General features: G+C 34.6%; 1 protein-coding gene across 2 annotated transcripts in view; it reads right to left on the minus strand.

The window, feature by feature from the left end:
* Positions 1 to 1,308: 1,308 nt before the first annotated feature.
* The window catches only part of LOC148311488 (uncharacterized), a 181,266-nt gene continuing 160,917 nt past the window's right edge, over positions 1,309 to 21,657 (minus strand). Inside the window, exons 6-17 of one of the 2 annotated variants that reach the window (XR_015837242.1) lie at positions 19,778 to 19,890; positions 19,221 to 19,326; positions 17,939 to 18,066; positions 17,042 to 17,157; positions 15,530 to 15,639; positions 12,780 to 12,922; positions 11,845 to 11,943; positions 10,269 to 10,397; positions 7,333 to 7,458; positions 4,778 to 4,948; positions 1,862 to 2,239; positions 1,309 to 1,639 (exon numbers count right to left, since the gene is read on the minus strand). Coding sequence is in view for 1 of the 2 variants with exons in the window: in XM_088256555.1 (XP_088112681.1) it covers positions 2,127 to 2,239; positions 4,778 to 4,948; positions 7,333 to 7,458; positions 10,269 to 10,397; positions 11,845 to 11,943; positions 12,780 to 12,922; positions 15,530 to 15,639; positions 17,042 to 17,157; positions 17,939 to 18,066; positions 19,221 to 19,326; positions 19,778 to 19,890 (1,354 nt within the window). In the remaining variant the exon portion in view is untranslated. Of the gene's footprint in view, positions 2,240 to 4,777; positions 4,949 to 7,332; positions 7,459 to 10,268; positions 10,398 to 11,844; positions 11,944 to 12,779; positions 12,923 to 15,529; positions 15,640 to 17,041; positions 17,158 to 17,938; positions 18,067 to 19,220; positions 19,327 to 19,777; positions 19,891 to 21,657 lie in introns of both variants that reach the window. The other variant, XM_088256555.1, reaches the window with a different exon arrangement.

A 21,657-nucleotide genomic window follows, 5' to 3' on the forward strand; every position in this document is an offset into this window, starting at 1 on the left:
ACTTCTTAAAATGACAACGATGCCCTCAATAGTTAGCCATTTTACAATAAATATCAATATAAATAATGGCAAAAATCCTTAAAATATGGCGAAAATAATATATTCAAAATAATACAAATTTGTGAAAAAAAATCCAAAAATCGTGTTTTATATATTTATTTATGAATTACTAGGTATATTTGCCTGTTAAAAAAATATATCCAATATGTTACACGAACTGAAATATATAAAATTATAGTGTAGTAGAATTCCTGTTGTCAAATGTAGAAAAATATAAATTTAACGACGATTTTTGGATTCCTTCAAACGAACTTTATCACAAGCTTCCATTTCAAAAACAACGTTGGCGGTTTTCAAAAATCAAATCCTAAAATTACAAAGTATAAAATATCGATATTTTACAGATTACGTTTTAAAACACGAATATATATCAATTCTTTAAAAATATGCCAAAAAATTGCAACGGATGCCGCAAATATTATTTTAATAATTATACATAATATATATATATTTTAGTAGAACTATCTAAGAGTTACTTCCATTTCGTAAATTGTATAATATTTCTTTATTCCGAGTTATAAAAAGTTAAAAATTGTCCCCGCCTCTTTGCGTTACTTTCTCCATTTTTTTTAGGATCAACAAAAAAAGTCAACAAATGCAGTCAATAACACATGTGTTATTTGAAATCAGATATCATAAATTTATAATATTTCGAAGAAAAAATATGTTGTTGCGGAAACAGAAAAATACATTAGAGAAAACAGATTAATACGGCTACAGAAACAAATGAATTTTATCAAATTCTGCATTCATTTACCAAAATGTATAAAAATGCAGTCAAATCCATTCGTGATTTCAATTCTGATGAAAAAATTTCTAGTAATTTTTCATTATTATTTTAATTTTTTACAATGTTAAAGCGGAAACAAAAGGATATTGTAGCTGAAACAAATTAATATGGCTACATAAAAAAAAGAATATTCAATTCTGCATTCACGTATCCAAAATGAAAAAAATACATACCGCTCACTCCTTTCAAGAATGTCATAAATCAAAAATTGTAAATTTTCAGTTGTGCATGTTTTCGGAATGCCTAGAAAATGTATTATATCCCAGCAAAAGAGGCATGTTTTTAACTTAACATTTACCCGCTACAGGGCAGAAAGTGTTGTTTTTGCATTTTGAAGAAAATGTATGGTATAATTATATTTTTTTAATATACTAAATATTTTTCAAATGGAGAAAAAACCTTCAGGTTTTACCTAAAAAGATCTGTTGCACAGTCAAAGTTCAATAAGTGGCTTGATATTTTTTTTTTTGTACATTGTGTTATATTTTTAAACTTTAAAAACGTTCTCCTGAAAAATCAAGTATTTTGATTTATGACGTTCTTGAAAGGAGTGAGCAATATGTTTTATTGATGATTCTTCAGATGTTCACTTTTTCTAGTTATTTTTTCAAATAATTAATAAATTTTGACAATGTTGCCGCGGCAACAAAGAATATTATAGTGGAGATAAAATTAATACAGATAACGAAACAAAAATACGTAATTAATATTGACACGGAAATGAGTGGATATTTCAAAATTATAATCAAAACACTTGCTTTTTACCACTTCAGTATTATATTGTTACCACTAGTTTCGGAATCTACATATGCTTCCATCTACAAATGGAAGCGTCAGTAGCTTCTGAAACTAGTGGTAACAATATGATGCTCAAGTGGTAAAAACCAAGTGTTTCATTTATAATTTAATCATGTCAATGAATTTTTCCGCGGCTTTAAAGATAACAACATAATTGCCAGAGTGGATGAGTAAAAATAATAAGTATATCATATAACAGAAAAGAAAAAATACCATTAATTAAATAAAACAATAAACCTCGAGTGTAAGTCCCTCTCCAAGCACAAGAGCTCAGTCTCTTTTTTGGAGAGGCACAGCCGAACTAAAATTATAACATTGCCATATGTATAAATCTATAGAAATTGTATCAAATTGTATTAAAAAAAATGTAACTATATTAAATAAATTTGGAAAAATAGTAATACATAATAATTTAAAATGTCTATCGAAAGTTGGAGGCAAGCTCGTGGCGGGGTCCGGATGAAGCGCTCCCATTTTATCATCTCAGAATGACCCGGAGCGTCCACGCGACGAGGGAGAGCGTGTGCAGGAAGTTGCTGGAGAGGATGGAACGCGCGCCGCTGTTGTACTTGCTGCTCTGGGCGCACGTGCCTGAAAGTGACCAAAAAAAATGTTTATTTATTTATTGGTCTTTTTCTAGAGAATACATTTTAGTACACTGGTGGGTTTTTTACACACGTTACACACATTTTTTGTGTTTTGTACACATTTTTTGGAAACACTATGGCGTTAACGCATTCCCTAATTCTGTGCTCGCCAGGCTAGCCATACAAAATGCTCTCGTTTGTCCTTGTCGCAAGCCAATATCAAATCTAATTGCATTATTTTTTAATTAAAATATATAGACATCTATTAGAAGATCAAAAAAATCATATCATAAATACAAAACTATTACAATTTACCGATATATAGTTACAGTCATCTTTCTAAAAGCTTTCACATTTTTATTGAAAAAATCATGGTCTGCTGGTTACGGCCATGTTAACCCTCCCTTCTCGGTGTTGTGTACCTACATAGTACACATTGCTTCTACTAACCGTAATATATCTATAAATGTAATAAATGCAAGGCTAATATTTTAGGTATTCCTCCATAACATATTTACGCATTGATTTAAAAAAAATAAATAATAATAATAAAACCCTTATCCGCACCCCAATGGTGCATAGGGCACTGTGTCATATAAACGCAGTGTTATCTTGATCGTTTAAACATGAAGGAAAGGTGATCAGCCCTCCGCTTCAGGTACCAGTCCAGGGTAATATTGAATAAATATTACAGTGAAAAAATCACTCATATTTATTCTTACCCCCCCTGGGAATCGAACCCGGGTCCTCCAGAACGGTAGCCGAGCGTGCTATTACACTATGGAGGTGGATAAAAAAATAATATTAATAATAATCAGAATTTATCAGGTACATCAGAGGTATTTTGAGAATATCGGAAATAAATTCGCGTATAAACAGCGCGCGAAGAGTGTACGGGAACCGCGACACTATATTCGCATCTCACTCTTGCAAACTTACACTGCGCAAGCGTGAGGAGTTGAAAGCTCAATGTTCTCTGGCTAACTAGCGAGCTAGGGGCAGTAGCTCTTGAGCTTTCGACAAGAGTGAACCTATGCTTGTTCCGTGCGCGTTTACGGATGGTCTTTTAATGTTTTCAGCAAATAAATCATTTTAAATTATTATAATTTTTGTGTTTATTTATACCATATTTTTCCGATTTGACACACTCTCTGCGGGTGGATTCGCGCTCATAATAGAGATAAAAATCTCTGAAAAGAGGTGATAACATTTAACCATACTGTATACATCGATGTCATGCGTAAAAATAACTTATACGAAATTTACGATGAGTCGAGTGAAAAGGTAAAATTACCCTTCCCGCCCAACACCACCAGTCCAGTGAAACGGTAAAATTACCCTTCCCGCAGATAGTGGGCTTTAATATCGCTAATTTTTTATTGTGTAGTGACTACCCAACACCAGGACGCACATTTTATTTTACCAACTGAAGGGAATGGTATTTCCGGCATTGAAAGGGTTAATCGACATTTGATAATTTCAGGTTAGGTTAGGTTAGGTTTTTTACATTTTTTTAAACTTGGTTGTGTTGCTTTGTTGTCCCTTGCTTGTTATTTATAACAAGGTTACATTTGCAACATTTTGAGTGTGTCCAAATACTTGTTCACAAAATCTGGATTATCTCCAATTACAGGAGTCATTTTCATATTATTTTTTGACATCTCATCAAAGATGAAGAAGAATATGGAAGTTTACGGGGCTGACGACCGTCATAGGCTGGTTTAAGTGATCACTTTACACACGTGTAACATTCCATTCTAATCACCAATTCTACCCATTATTGACAACCACACTACTCAAATTCTTGGAAGTTCTATATATATATGAACCAATTTAGAAACCTTGTTCTTGAATCACTAGAACTTCACTAGAGACATCTATTGGTGAGATGTAAAGAAGCTTTTTTACTAAGCAGAAACTCTTTTATTAGTATGTGAGATCCGAATCCTGGATTATAATCACACACATGAGAAACGCCAGAAAATACCATTTTCATTTTTATTATTAAGCTTATAATTATTAGCTTTTGATTATTTTCTGGCGTTTCTCATGTGTGTGATTATAATCCAGGATTCGGACCTCACATACTAATATAAGAGTTTCTGCTTAGTAAAAAAGCTTCTTTACATCTCACCAATAGATGTCTCTAGTGAAGTTCTAGTGATTCAAGAACAAGGTTTCTAAATTGGTTCATATATATAGAACTTCCAAGAATTTGAGAAGTGTGGTTGTCAATAATGGGTAGAATTGGTGAATGTTACACGTGTGTAAAGTGATCACTTTAAACCAGCCTATGACGGTCGTCAGCCCCGTAAATGCCCAGACTTCCATATTCTTCTTCATCTTTGATGAGATGTCAAAAAATAAGGTTATATTCGTGGACTGTTATTAATGTTATTGCTTTTGTGTATGATTTTACGTGCGAGTTTTTTGTGTACTGTTATGTGAATTGTTAGTTCTTTGTGTATGATTCTACTTTTGAATTGACAAATCTCTGTTGTCATGGGCTAGTTGGTAAGGTTAGGTTAGGTTATATGCCCACCGTTGATGGTGAGGTTGTAGGCGCGGTCGCCCTGCACTCCGGGGGCCACGGCCCGGCTGCAGGAGGAGGCCACCGCGGACAGGCGCATGGTCCCGGGGACCTCCCGGGGCAGCGAGGTCAGGCGGGCCCTGTTCAGCTTGCCCCCGCCTCCGCTGTGCTCCTGATAGGATTCTAAAACACACAATAAAATATTACTAAATTATTTATATAATTTATATTTGAAGCACTTACTTTTTAATTTTCCTTTTTATAATTAAAATGTAACTTTGTTTTAAAATCACTACAACTATATTCAATTATAGTGATTTTAAAACAAAGTTACATTTTAATTATAAAATAATTGATTGATTTGGCATTTAATTTGTAGAATTCCATTTTAATTTATGTATTGATTATTAAATTGAACACAGATTTTTGAGTCTACTAAGTTGTATTTTATTGTTAACCTTTTAACCGCGTTAACTTTGTTCCTAAGAGACGACCGTGCGCGGCGGTATTTCGCCGTTTTTTAAATGATTACTTTAATCATGTATTTAGTTAAGAAACGATTTATTTCCCTAAACAAAAACGTTCAATGGGATTCATTGTGCCTTTTTGGTACTCTATAATACATGTGTGTCACATTATTCTTGAAATATATCGTAATATAAACAAATTAGATCAAAACATAAATAAATCAAAGCACGCAATGTGTGTCACTCTTACCCACTGGCGATGCGTAGCGTCGAGAGTGAGACAGATACCGACCACAAGAAAAATCAGGGATCTGTTCTTTTATTTATCCTTGTGATGTTACAAATTATTAGTCAGATATTTCAACAGATGTCATAAGGCCAAGGATTGACGTATTATTTTATCCAAAGTTCTACACCATGAAAAAATCCCTCTAAGTTGAACTGAGGTTGGAAACTTGGAGCAATGTAAAAACACATACGGTTATGCGAGCCGCGTGGATCCAGTTAAATTTCATTTTATATGACACAACATTGTAAAGTTTGGGCGTTCGTTTATGATAAACTTAACCCTTTTTATCTCATTTTTGCTATTCATAATAATTATTATAAATAATAGTTCAATGTAAAAACACAAACGCTTATGTCAGCCGCGTATGGGGCATGTTTTGTTAAAACACATACGGTTATGCGAGCCGCGTGGATCCGGTTAAAAAACATATAAAAATGAATATTGTGACACCTGTTTTGCTTATTTATACAAATATTGAGTCCGCCTCTGTGATCTAATGGTTAGCATGTTTAGCTACCGTGCTGGAGGTCCCAGGTTCGATTTCCAGGGGGGTTGAAAATAAATATTAAATGTTTTTACACTCTAAAATTTATTTAATACTACCCTGGACTGGTCCGTGAAGCGCAGAACTGATCACCTTGCCTTCATGTAAGTAACAATCTAGAAAACACTGCGTCAATATGATGCAGAGTGCCCTATGATGCACCATTAGGTGCGGATAAAGGTTAGAAGAAGAAGATTGGATTGATTTCTATTTTTATTTACATATATATGATATGTGACGTGTTTCATCTTATTAAGACATTATCAAACAGTGTGTTTGAAAATGTGTTGATAAGACGAAACGCGTCACATATTATCATATATCGCTCACTCCTTTCAAGAATTTCATAAATAAAAAATTGTCAATTTTCAGTTGTGCATGTTTTCGGAATGCCCAGAAAATGTACTATATCCCAGCAAAAGAGGCATATTTTTAACTTAATATTTACCCGCTACAGGGCAGAAAGTCTTGTTTTTACATTTTGAAGGTATTGGTAAGGTACATATATTAAGGTATTGTTGTCAAAGGTATTGTTTAATATTTTTTTAAGTATACTAAACATTTTTCAAATGGAGAAAGAACTTACAGGTTTTACCTAAAAAGTTCTGTTGCACAGTAAAAACTTCAATAAGTGGCTTGATATTTATTTTGAATACATTGTAATGTATTTTTAAACTTTAAAAATGATCTCCTCAAAAATCAAGTTTTTATATAAATGCAGTGTTATCTTGATCGTTAACACACGAAGGAAAGGTTAACAGCCCTCCGCTTCAGGTACCAGTCCAGGGTAATATTGAATAAATATTAGAGACTTAACGGACCCCTATTAAACAAACTTTTGATATAACGCACAAAAATCCAGACAAATGTAAAAAAAAACATTCAAACCCTCATCCGAACCCCAATGGTGCATAGGGCATTGCATCATATAAACGCGTTTTATATTGATCGTTAACAGATGAAGGAAAGGAGGAAAGGTGATCAGCCCTCCGCTTCAGGTACCAGTCCAGGGTAATACAGAATAAATATTAGAGTGAAAAAAATCACTTATATTTATTTGATCCCCTCTGGGAATCAAACCCGGGACCTCCAGAATGGTAGCCGAGCGTACTGATCATAACACTACGGAGGCGGACAATTATCATACATATGCAAATTTTATCATTATGGCGTATTATCATACATATGTAAATAAAAGTAGAATTCAATCCAATAACCTAGTTTATTTTTGGATACATTACCCAAAAGGTTAGTTAGAAGTTGTTACCGTTTCCGATTCCGCTGATGGTGTAGATGAAGCAGTATCTCCGCGGGTCCATGGAGGCGCGGGACTTGGGAGAGGCTATGAGGTAGTGCACCCCGTTCTCCGTCCAGCTCCCGTGGCAGGAATAAGCTGGAAGAATAACACGAGACAAAATTAGACCAAGGCATACAAAGGTAGGTATGAGTATGGACAGTAATACTCATTGATTTATTTATTTTTTCTTTTATGTACATAACAATTTACATCATATGTTACATAAAGCATTTACAGTGAAACCTCTATCTATCGTTCCTTGAATAATCGTTTTCCCGTATGTGTTTTTCTTCTATGCTGAATTAATTTCATACATGACTAAACCGCATCGATCGTTTTTCTATCACCATTTACCGCATTTATCGTTCAAATTAAGCTGCATATTTGATACATTCAGTCTGTTTTTTTACATTCTTTTCAATTTTCTTACATTCACCGGCAATGTATGGGATAGAAACTATCGAAAGCTTGTGTAACCGATAGCAGGAGAGGTTGAAATTGACGAAAAGAAGCCGCTGCCTGTACCTGCATTTCGAGAGGCGTGCACACTCTTTGAAAGAAAACTTTCTACAACGCACATTCAATAACCGATGCTGAAAAAATACATTTTGCAAAGCCGAAAATATACTAGATTTTTAGCCTACGAATGGTTATGCAGATTGGGAGGACGGTATCTTTACTCGGTCGTATCTACTTGCGTATTGACGTCTTAATCCCGCATTCAAAGTTTATTTTAACAGGTACCTTTAAAAACTATAGATAGAGGTTTCACTGAATATTATAAGTTATTCCATACACAGACACACAAACACACATACATACATACATGCCTGTGTAAGGGCAGGTAGATTGAATAATAATCAGATAGAAAATAGCAACTAGACGTAACCGAAAATTATACTAGAAGTAATATTTTCCAAAAGTAATATTTATTCAGAACTATTATGAAAAATGTAGAGAAAGCGCAGAAATTATTCCACTTGGTATGGTTTATGTATGCTAGCAAAATTGCGCCATTTGCGCACGTTAAGCGGGGCGTTTAGTCTGGCCGTTTGTGGTGAATTTTTCACATTAGCCATCCCTATCCTTACTATCCTACCTGCGGACAAGCGTCTAAAACAAAGGTGGCCAACCTGCGGTCATATGTGATGAATTTTTTTTTCAGATCCTTTAAAATATATTTTAAATCATATTTAAGTATAAAATCCAATGAAGTTTATATAATTACATGAAATGCATATATTCTGGTGATTTATATTTTCCATACATAACTTGTAGCTCGTTGCGTTAAAGAATTTGCAGTCAGCTTGCATCTATATAGTAGTAATACAGGAGAAAGTGACCAAGTGCATTTTTTTGCAAAAACATGATCATCGACTATTTGATATCTTACTAGCTTAATATTACCCTGAAAAAATCCCCAAAGGATTTCAAACATGGAAGCATAATATGTATATTGACTTGTTAAAAATGACTAACTGCATTGATGATTATTTTCTTGCCAAGCAAAAGTGACTTTAATGGCCCTCCTGAACATTTTACGTTTTGTTAGTTGGTCACTTTCTCCTGTATGACTACGATATATTTAAAAAAATCAATAAGTATGTGTTGTAATATTGTTTTTAAAAATTATTAATGTCTGTATGCGGCCCTTGGGAAAATTTTGGGTCTTCGATGCGGCCCGGGCGCAATTCGAGTTGGCCAGGCCTGGTCTAAAATATACGCTTTGCGGGTTATTCCTTCTTTCTATAAAAATAATGTACTAAAGTCTACAACATTTTGAGTGTGTCCAAATACTTATTCACGAAATCTGGATTATCTCCAATTACAGGAGTTATTTTCATATTATTTTTTTGACATCTCATCAAAGATGAAGGAAGATATGGAAGTCTGGGCATTTACGGGGCTGACGACCGTCATAGGCTGGTTTAAGTGATCACTTTACACACGTGTAACATTCACTAATTCTACCCATTACTGACAACCACACTACTCAAATTCAAAAAAAAATAAAAAATAAAATACTAAAGTCTATATTATTTATTGATTTGGCACTAACTTTGTGGAATGACATGATTATTTTATGATCATTTAGAAATTTGAAATTCGATAGAAGTGGTATTTATGAGATTTCTTGCGGTGACTGCGATAAAAAATATATTGGCCAAACTGCGAGAAGTCTAAAAATTAGAATAAGAGAACATCGCAATGGACTAACAAGTACATAATTATTTTTCGGAATTTCAAATCATATCATGGAAACTAACCACTCATTTGACTCTCACACACTTAAATTATTACACTCTGTTGCAAATAAAGGACAAGTCATGAATAATTTGGAAAATTTAATAATAAATCCCTTACTGCACCCCAATGGTGCATAGGGCACTGCTTCATATAAACGCAGTGTTATCTCGATCGATTACACATGAAGGAAAGGTGATCAGCCCTCCACTTCAGGTACCAGTCCAGTGTAATATTGAATAAATATTAGAGTGAAAAAATCACTTATATTTATTAAACCCCCCTGGGAATCGAACCCGGGACCTCCAGAACGGTAGGCGAGCATGCTGACCATTACACTATGGAGGCGGACAAAATTTAGAAATACATAATTTAAATTCAGATAAAATATAAATTAATAATATACTGTTTTAAAATACGTCACCATTATTATCAATGTTTCCTTTTACAAAAAATCTTGTTCCTTAACCCCCTCCCTTCCCTATATTTATTAACCTATATATACACCTAAATATATTTTGTTCGTTAGTTTTAATTTGTACCAGAAGATATAAACATCTGTCGTTTTGGAAACTAGTCGTATATATTAATAAAACTCATTACTGTGGTATATTCATGTGTTTAATTTTAATATAAATTTAATATAAGTACTAAGGTCTCACCGCTAATTGAACAGGAGGATTTGAATTCAAGAGTGTCCTGAGATCCGGTACAGCCGATGGCGAGTGCTTCATAAGCCACCCCCTGTGGACACTCCCTTACAGCCGGGGCTGTAGCTCCTTGTTCATCACCTAAAAATTTGTAAAATAAAGATATAAAATAAAACATATTGCATGATATGTATACAACACTGAAATATGAAGAAATTGGGGTACAAATATAATATTATTTTTTTTTGTTTACATTTACTTAAATCACAATTTTAATATATTTAGAGCAATTTGTTTTGCAGAGATCCACCAAGCCACCTTGTGAGTCTTGTCGGTGGAGTTCTTTTTTAGTACATTTTTTTTTAACGATTTAAACCACACAAAATATACACACAAAAAAAGAGAGAAAAATTAAGAATTTAAACATTTTACAATTTTCATAAAATTAACTCTTGATCCCATTATTTTGCCTTTGTTCCATATTTTATTTTGACCTCTAACATCCGTCGGCAACAAATTAAAAATGTTCGGAACAATATATTGCAGTGTTGGACTCCCATATTTATTATTAATTCTTGGGACTATCAAACCTTCGTTGTGTGTAAATCGTGTATCATGGTTGTGTACTAAAAGATTTTGATATTTTTGTCTAGTTTGTTATTCAACGATGATCCTCATCCACAATTTTCCATGTACCGGCAGTAATTTTAAAATGTTTATATAGCAAGATTGGATTGTCGCTTTGATTATGAATTATACATGACTTGGTACAATTTTTTTGATTATGCAATATTGCAGATTTTGAACCATTTTTAGATTTGTTTTCATTGAATAACCCCAAGACTTAATTCCATATCTTAACACGTTGTTGGCGGGACACGGCATTTGCCGTTTTTCGCGGACTGTCGGTCAACTGCGGGACACGGCAAATTCCGTTTTTGTCGACTGTCGGTTATCGGCGGGAAACGGCAATATACGGGTTTGTTATCAGCGTGAAATAAAACGCGTTGAAGGGTAATCTGCTACCTGGGTGCTAGGCGATAGTCTGTTGACGTTATTTGAGATGCCTTGTCCGGATTGGCTAGTGTGTCGCTTGTAAAGGCATCGCCAGAAATCTAGAGTTTTTATGCGATCTCAATCTCAAGTTTAGTTTGAGCCATTTCACGTATTGGATTATTTTTCATACCGCTCGCACTGTTTTGTTTACTGTTTGGTATGTTATTATTTGAATATATTAGCATTGTATAGGGAATGATGCCTCGGAGGGGAAGACTATTTTTTATAGTTTACAATGCTTCTAAAATTGTGAAATACGGAATACTTAATTAAAAATTATTATTATAATTTATTTTTGATGATCAAATGTCATTTATGATTTCTTTGAAAATTTCAATAGAAAATATTATTTGGTTTAGAAATGGTGTCAATTTTAAGAAAGCGATATATTTTTGCGCTAATCGCGAAAAACACCCGCTATAGGCTAGGGTCTATTGTTCGAAGCACCCGACTACAATGTGTTCTACTAAAGAACAGTAAATAATCTTTAAGGTCTGTTATGTTATGAAGATATGTATCAGCCGAGGCTTACCAATGGTTATCTGCTGCCGTCTTTTTCTTTTCTCAGCTAGCGAATCGAAAACCGAGTATCTCCCGAGGTGCGGGCACGGCTTCTGGTGCAACGCATTGGCTGGAAGAACAAATCAAATATATAAACAGACTGACTAATCACCGGAATCGGAAAAAACATCTGAAGCCTCACTATGAATGTTTTCAAGAGTATGGATTCTTGGTGAGATAGCAAATTTATGGTAATTGGAGGAAGTAGTAGGAATGTGAAACAGATAAGTATCTAATGCGACTAAAGATGAATATTTATTTATTTATTTATATATTTTTTCAAAACATATTACATACATAAGTCATATATTTAACATTCCCGATGAGTAATTTCTATTTCTCATTTTGGGACATGGGATTAAGGTTAACAAGACTGGAACACAAATAATAAACTTACAAAAAAGTTTTTTTTTTTAAATAACCAAAACTAATACATGGCAAAATATAAAAACAATAAACAGGTATAATAAATAGCCATAAGAAGCATATTTGAAAGAAATAAATGAGAAAAACATGAGGTAAGAAGTGTATTTAAAATAAAAAAAATTAGAAAATATAGAAAAACATAAGGTAAAAACAAAATAAGAATATATGACTAATCACCACATATTGTAGTCATACAGGAGAAAGTGACCAAGTGTATTTTGTACAAAAACGTGATCATTGACTATTTGAAATCTTACTAGCTTAACATTGCCCTGAAAAATTCACAAATCGATTTTAAACTTGAAAGAATAATATATTGACTTGTTAAAAATGACTAACTGCATTGATGTTTATTTTGTTGCCAAGCAAAAGTGACTTAAATGGCCCTCCTGAGCATTTTACGTTTTGGTAGTTGGTCACTTTCTCCTGTACGACTACGATATATTACTAGTATAATGGGTATGTTGTAGTAGGACTTACTTATGAGCGTGGTGTAGGGAGTGTTGGCCGCGTCGAAGTACTGGCACGCGTCCTCCGGGCTGTCGTAGCGCTGCTCCGGGTGCTGGACCTCCATCACGCCCTGGTCCCGCTTGTGGAACACCATGCACACGTGCCCCGACAGGCTGGAACGTAACCTCAGAGTCAATCATCGTCTAGCTACATCCATATGATCACCTGATCACTGCCAGCATTCAGCCACAGCCTCAATCTTGGCTCAATCCTTCAATAACACCTTTTAGAGGTTTACAAGCTTCCAAGGTTCAGAGGGATATATATTTTTTAATTTATTTTATTTTATTTGTTTGGGAATTGTACAGCTTTATATATAAAAAAATGATATAATAAACAATAGTTACATTAACAATAATAAACATTACATTACATTACATTACATTAACCTATTATTTGTCCGCCTCCATAGTGTAATGGTCAGCACGCTCGGCTACCGTTCTGGAGGTCCCGGGTTCGATTCCCAAGGGGGGTAAAATAAATATAAGTGATTTTTTCACTGTCATATTTATTCAATATTACCCTGGACTGGTACCTGAAGCGGAGGGCTGATCACCTTTCCTTCATGTGTAAACGATCAAGATAACACTGCGTTTATATGACGCAGTGACCTATGCACCATTGGGGTGCGGATAAGGGTTTCAAATTACATTAAAAAAATAGTTACGTTAAACAAGAGCCAATTAAACAATTCTGCATTTATCTTATAAAACTATTGAAAAACATTCAGAGATTTAAAAATAAGGGTTTGGTATAAAATAATAGATTTAGCAGGAAGGAGAAGGAAAGGAGAGGAGAGGAATATTATATAAGAACAGTCCTCAATCTTTTAGCATTTTAGCTGATCACTTCTTATTTATAGATTTGGCATTTAATTTGTGGAACTCTATTTTGATTTAAAATTCGTTTGAAAATGCCATAACTAGGCAAAACAGCTCGCTCACTCCTTTCAACAACGTCGTATAAAAAAATCGTCAATTTTCAGTTGTGCACATTTTCGGAATGCCTAGAAAATATACTACATCCCAGCAAAAGCCGCATATTTTTAACTTAATATTTTCCCGCTACAGGGCAGAAAGAATTGTTTTTGCATTTTGAAGAAAAGGTATTGTTTAATTATTTTTTTAAATGTACTAAATAATTTTCAAATGGAGATAACACGTTCAGGTTTTACCTAAAAAGATGTGTTGCACAGTAAAGAGTTCAATAAGTGGCTTGATATTTATTTTTAATACATTTTATTATATTCTTAAACTCTAAAAACGATCTCCTGAAAAATGAAGTTTTTCGATATATGACGTTGTTGAAAGGAGTGAGCGATATGTCGATCACACAATACATATTTACAATGCATGTTATACAAAAATAAACTGAGGTTAAATTAGATATATGTATCAGAATTTGAATGAAAAAACACACAAACAGATTTCGGTTGTGCAAACTTAAAACACAGAAGGGACATTTTTTTTGTAGTACGTTATTTTTGCATTTTTGGACTGAGTAGAATCTACTTATGTATTAATTTTAAATCAAACACAGATTTTTGAGTCTACTAAGTTGTATTTTATTAACAAAAACACATAAAAAATTATATTGTGACAATTGTTTCGCCTTGTTAGGGCATTATCAAACGAATGTGAAGATCAAATGGACTACGGTCCTTATGTAGCTATACAATTCTAAGTGACAGTTTTAACATGTGCAGCAATAAATTATGGGAGACAACAGTAGCTAATGGGGGATGTAGGTATGTACCCTTATTGTATTTGTTTTCTGGGAAAGGAAGAATTTATTGGCATGGCCATATTTTAGAGATTTTAATACAATTGTTGGTAATATTATTTTTAAGAATTTTTATATGTAGATATAATTATTAGTTTATCAATAACGCATCATGCAAGCGTTTACATAGAGAACAAATTAAACACCAAGTCAATAAATAAGAATCTACTTAGTCCAAAACTGCGAAAAAAACGTACTACAAAAAAAAGTCCCTTACTGTGTTTTGAGTTTGGACAGCCGATTTGGTATACGGCATTGAAGGCATATATTTTATAAATTTTATATTTCAAAAGTAAATATGATGAATAAAATAAATGCAAAAAACTAACTAACTAACCATCACGCCGCTTCACCGCAGGGGTAGGCAGAGAGAATAGAGCGCCACACCACTCTGTCCTTGCAAACATTCTTCGCCTCTTCCACGTTCATGCATCACCTCATACATACCCGCCGATTGTTACGACTCCTAACCTGACCACTTTCAAGTATTTGGCATACCTGATCGTGCCATGTTTTTCTCGGTCTTCCTCTGCTTCTTTCCCCACTAACATTCGCCTCATAAATTTGTTTTACCGTTCTATCCTCACTCGAATGAGTGAGGATAGAACGGTAAAACAAATTTAGAAATTCAAGAACGAATGTTCTACATGTCCAAACCATCTCAACACACCTTTCTTAATTTTATCGATAATGCTTATCTCAGCTTTGCATTCCTTCCTTATTTCACTATTCGTACATCTATCATACATCGTTTTGTCGCACATTCTTCTGAGAGATCGCATTTCGACTGCATTCAGTCTACTTTCATCCTTCTTTTGCCAACTCCATGTTTCACTTCCATACATTAGAGTTGGAACCAGGACTCCGTTGTGCACTGCCAGTGCACATAAATGCAATACGTTATATATTAAACTATTCAATTAATAAAATCTGTTTACCATCCTTGCGTTATGTGCGCAACGAGCTGAATCCGATTGTCCGACAACTGCTGCAAGATGGAGTGACAGACCAGCCTCATCTCATTGCCAGAGCCATCTTCGTTCGATATCTGAAATGGAAAAGAAAAAAAACAGTCAGTAAATAGAATGGATAAGCCATTTGACATATCGCTCACTCCTTTCAACGTCATATTAAAAAAAAACTTGATTTTTCAGGAGATCGTTTTTAAAGTTTAAAAATATAATAAAATGTATTAAAAATATATCTAAATATATCCAATAAAATTATTGCTTACAAAATTTCAAGTCCCAAACACAGAAACCATATTTAAAAAAACCGCAATTTTTTCAATTACTAAAAGGTGACAAATATTTGAATTTAAAAAAAAAATATCTTCGAGATTCTTAAATGATTTTTTAAACTCCAAAATGTTATACTAAACAATTTCAATAAACTTTAAATATTTGGGAATTAAATATTTCAATAAACTCCTTAAAAAAAAAAAATAAATAAAGATAATATAAAAATTCTTAAAAATTAATGCCCATTACATATAAATCTTGAAAAAATTATAAAAAAAGACTATTATACCTTTAATTATATAAAACATTAAACCATGAGTATAAGTCCCTCTCCAAGCACAAGAGCTCAGTCTCTTTTTTTGGGAGGCAAAGCGAATCTAAAACTATAAGTTTGCCATATGTATAAATGTTTAGAAATTGAATTATGTTGTACTTAAAATTGTAACTTTATTAAATAAATAAATAAATAAAAATATCAAGCCACTTTTTGAACTTTTTACAGTGCTACAGATCTTTTTAGGTAAAACCTGAATGTTGTTTCAACATTTGAAAATATTTAGTATATTTAAAAAAAATAATTAAACAATACCTTTTCTTCAAAATGCAAAAACAACACTTAGTGCCCGGTAGCGAGTAAATATCGATCACTGTATTCGCCAAATCCAGGTAAAATTTCAGTCATAAAATTTAAGAAGTGAGATAAAATGTTCCTAAATCAACTCAATCCATGACACAAACCTTTTTAAGTAGCGTGAATTTATTTTCGAATGAACAAATAATATAATAATAATAATTGGAATAATTTGTATAGCGCCATTTTTGTAAAATACTACCTCAAGGGCGCTTATAAAGACATGGATAATAATAATTATAATAGGATGATGATGATAATGATAAACAAAAAATTTAATGCTTTAAAACGTCGTCAATCGGTCTCGGGCCGTCGAGTCTGGAGCGGAGAAAGGATGAGCCGACAAATTAAAACGCCTTCCTCTTGATCCCATGGGCTGGAGAATGGCCAAGGTGTTGGGCCGGACGCCTTCCTGAGCGATGGTCGTCACGCTGGAAGGCAGCTTGTTGAGCTCCTCGTCATTGTGGAAACCCGCGATAACGCGAGATCAGTCTTTGCGGTCAGTTCGAATTTCCGCGCAAACGCGGGACCCGTCATTACGGTGTTAAAATAAGACGATGTGTGATGAAGCGTCATACCTTGAGTGTGGCGTTGCGTAGGGAGAAGTGGTAGGTCCGCGTGTGGTTCAAGCTGTGCCACGTGTGGTGCTCTGTTATCCATGGTGGGAACTTGCAGCGGTTGTGGTGGTTGTCCACTAGAAAAGAAACCAAAAAAAACACTTTTAATAATATATATAGTTGTCCACTAGAAATGAAACCAAAAAACAGTTATGATAATATATATAGTTGCCCACTAGAAATGAAACCAAAAAACAGTTATAATTATCCAATATACACAAGCAATTCATAGATTAATCACTAGTGCATGCACACCACATGCTATACAAGTTAGAGTCTTCATTTCTGATACTGTAAGTGCGTTTTTTGTGACTAAGGTATATGCTCTGCATTCTATCCCATATGTCATGATAGGTCCCCCACAAGTTTTGTATTTATTATTAATAATTAATAGTCCATGAATTAATTGGAAATTCCCCTCACACGCACGTACCATTGTCTCCTTCCTTGCCTTCTCCACCTAACGACATCTTCCATCGCACATAATATCTCTTCCATTGTTAAATTGCAAACACTTATTTTGTTTGCTTCCGTAGTGTAATGGTCAGTACGCTGGGCACCGTGCTGGAGGCCCCGGGTTCAATTCCCAGGGAGGGGTGAAATAAATATTTCTAGTCGAGTGATTTTTTTCACTCTAATATTTATTCAATATTACCCTGGACAATATTACCTGACGGGGAGGGCCCATCACCTTTCCTTCATGTGTTAATGATAATGATCAAGATAACACTGTGTTTATATGATGCAGTGTCTTATGCACCAGTGTGTGCAGATGAGGGTTTACTTTTGCTATTTTGACCACCCTGGGAATCAAACCTGGGGCCTTCAGACACAAATGAGATGATTATGAGACATTACCGGTTGTGAGTTTCATGGTCCTGCTCCCCTCGATGCTGGACATGACCCCATTGCATGTCGCATCTCCTGACTGGGCAATCTCGTACATGATCTTGCCCTTGTGTTCAATCTTCTTGTATATAAAGCACCTGGAAGAGAGAAACATATTTTACATAATACTACGATGCCCGACCGGGTATATATTGAAAGCTGTCCCACCGCATGCCCAGATCTGATACAGAAGCATCCAGGCTTCCTGACAGATCTGCTCTTGCTAAGAATTTTTTATTTTGAACTAAGTTGCGAAATTGATTGAAAATGTGAAACAATATAAAATTGTATCCCGATTTTACTGTGAGTTTACATTTAAAAGCTTTCAATACACCTGTCACTGCCAATCTAAATAAATACAAGATTGTAAGTCCGTTGCCTAATTTTCTAGAAGTACCCCGGTGTAGGCAGTGGAAGGGATTAATATTTAGTTCAATTAGTCAGCTAGATCCGATTCCGGCGTTGGCCGGTACACAGACGGCCGCAACCCCGACCAGCACAGCAGACAGACACGGAACATGACAAGTGTACCGCGGACGAGTGTGACGTCACCAAGCGTAGAACGAGATTGAACCATTAAATAGACTGACAGCCAGGAGCTCGGTCTCTCTCTTCATGCAGCCACCATCGGGACCAGGTCCCGCATAGCAATTTCAATGAAACATTTAAAATCAAAAGTGTAAGGCATCAGGTCCCCGATCACTGCTAACAATTTGTCGGCAGTTCTCATCAGAACTTCGTTTATCAAAAATCGACAATTTTCAGTTGTGCATGTTTTCAGAATGACCAGAAAATGTACTGTATCCCGGTAAAAGTGGCATATTTTTAACTTAATATTTACCCGCTACAGGGCAGAAAGTGTTTTGCATTTTGAAGAAAAGGTATTATATTATTATTTTTTTATATATGCTAAATATTTTTCAAATGGAGCAAAAACCTTCAGGTTTTATCTAAAACGATCTGTTGCACAGTAAAAAGTTCAATAAGTGGCTTGATATTTATTTTTAACACATTTTATTACTTTTTTAAACTTTAAAAACGATTTTGTGAAAAATCATGTTTTTTTTATTTATGACGTTGTTGAAAGGAGTGAGCGATATGTTCAATAATGGGCAGAACAGTGAACGTTACACAAGTAGTAATATGGTAGTCTGAGCAGCCCTGGGATGCTCTGACTAGCGTATACATGTTTCATATCAAGTTGACCCTTTTAAAAATTATACATATTTATTATCACTATCATTATAATTACCTGTAGGAATCTTCATCAGTCGTCCTTCGGTTGAGTTCTGAAATCTTCCCGACCAGATATCTGGTGGACCCATCTCTCCAAGTGGCGTGGCAGACCAACTCTTCAACTGGAACCAAAATACATCTCGTCAAAACTTGAGGATGCAAGGCTGAGATGAGCACTATCCATCAAATTAAGAAAGGCGTGCTGAGATGGTTTGGGCATGTGAGTAAAGAAAATAATGTAAGACTGAACAAGGAGTAATTGAAAAGATTAGGAAGAGTTCTTTACGGTGGCATGGACATGTGGAGCGAATGGATAACGAGAGAATGACTTAAAAAAATATATATGTCACTAATGTGAGCGGGAAAACAGAATGAGGAAGACCGAAAAAGAATTGGCACGATCAGATCAATCAGAACCTAAAATCAGAAGACCAAAGAATTCATGGATGCTGCAGAAAGATAACATGATTCAAAGGCATGGCTTAGGTGACGTTGTCCATGACAGAAGGACCTACAACCTGAGGGCGATGAGAGATGATCTCAACAGTCTACAAAAATTGAGTGTGTACTCACCGTTGCTTTCAGTAGACTGGACATCCGGACACGCTTGGTACTTGAGGAGGAGTCTGGAGTCATCCGTGCAGCTCTCTGCCCGGGAAGGCGGAGTAGTGCAGTCACCGGACCCCCTGTAATAAATTACATTACATTAAAAACATTATATCTTCTCTATTCTTCTTTATGAGCCCTCTGATCTCCACTGCTGGGTATAGGCCTCTTCGCTTTTTTTTCCATTTCCTCCGGTCGGTTGCTGCTTGCAGCCAGTTCTACCCCCCACAGCGACTATGTCGTTGGACCATCTCTTTTGGGGTCTTCCGACACCTCTTTTATTCTCCCAAGATCTCCGTTGTAAAATTCTTGGGGTCCATCTTGTGGGGTCAAGTCTTGCAATATGTCCTGCCAACTGCCATTTGAGTTTTGCCAAAATATTAAATACAACCGTACAAATCTCCATAGGGAATCATACAAATTTCATTGATTGATTTGGCAGTCACTTTGTGGTAAAATCTATCCATTTTTTATTAATGTTTTACTAGTAAATACCACTATTTCTTAAAATCTACTGTGACACGTGTTTTGATGCATTCCGCATCATTTTGAATGCATCAAAAAAACGTGTCACAGTAGATTTTAAGAAATAGTGGTATTTACTAAGTAAAACATTAATCGAAAATCATACAAATTTCTAGCAGCCTATTTTAACACATAGTTTGCGGGAACTTAAGGGCGTCTTTTACATACTGTTGGCAGAGAGTGGAAGACGCTTCTAAGCGTTCTATTTTCTTACTTTTGGAAGAGCGCAAAACTACAAAACATTGTACAGATGGGTATTGGGTTTGCGGTTACTTGTGATTAGTATGTCGTAGTCATACAGGAGAAAGTGACCAAGTGCAGTTTTTACAAAAACGTGATTATTGACTATTTGATATCTTACTAGCTTAATATCGCCCTGAAAAAAATCCCAAAGGATTTTAAACTTGGAAGTATAATACATTGACTTGTTAAAAATGACTAACTGCAGTGATGTTTATTTTGTTGCCAAGCAAAAGTGACTTAAATGGCCCTCCTGAACATTTTACGTTTTGGTAGTTGGTCACTTTCTCCTGTACGACTACCATATGACCCTAATTTGTATCCAAATAATGGTTGGAGTTGATGAAAAAACTGCCCGAACAATGTGTACCTTCACTGCCAACCTAACCTTTATTTTCTTACTGTAGAATAGACTGATATAATGCATAGTAATTTTTCAATAATTATTTTGTACTTAGGATGTTAAATATGGTTTTAAAGATGTAAGTTTTTTTTCAAGACGAATGTCACATTATGCGTATTCAACCTTTAACCCGTTAACTGGGAGTTCACATTTAATTCCGCAACATACAACGGACGCCAACTCTTTCACTAGGACGCGTCAGTACGTCACGCCTGGTGGACGTAAATTCAAATATTTTATTTATGCTTAAAATAAATGGAAACTCTATGAAATATATCGCTCACTCCTTTCAACAACGCCATATATCAAAAACCTTAATTTTTCAGAAGATCGTTTTTAAAGTTCAAAAATATTATACAGTGTATTAAAAATAAATATCAAGCCACTTATTGAACTTTTTACTGTGCAACAGATCTTTTTAGGTAAAACCTGAATGTTTTTTCTCCATTTGAAAAATATTTAGTATATTTAAAAAAAAAATTTAACAATACCTTTACTTAAAAATGCAAAAAACAACACTTTCTGCCCTGTAGCGGGTAAATATTGAGTTTAAAATATGCCGCTTTTGCTGGGATATAGTACATTTTCTGGACATTCCGAAAACATGCACAAGTGAAAATTGACGATTATTGATATATGACGTTGTTGAAAGGAGTGAGCGATATATTTTTTCGTTTAT

The sequence above is a fragment of the Brachycentrus maculatus genome, unplaced genomic scaffold (genome assembly GCF_059751285.1).
Source record: "Brachycentrus maculatus isolate JH-2025_06_01 unplaced genomic scaffold, ASM5975128v1 h1tg000063l, whole genome shotgun sequence".
NCBI lineage: Eukaryota > Metazoa > Arthropoda > Insecta > Trichoptera > Brachycentridae > Brachycentrus > Brachycentrus maculatus.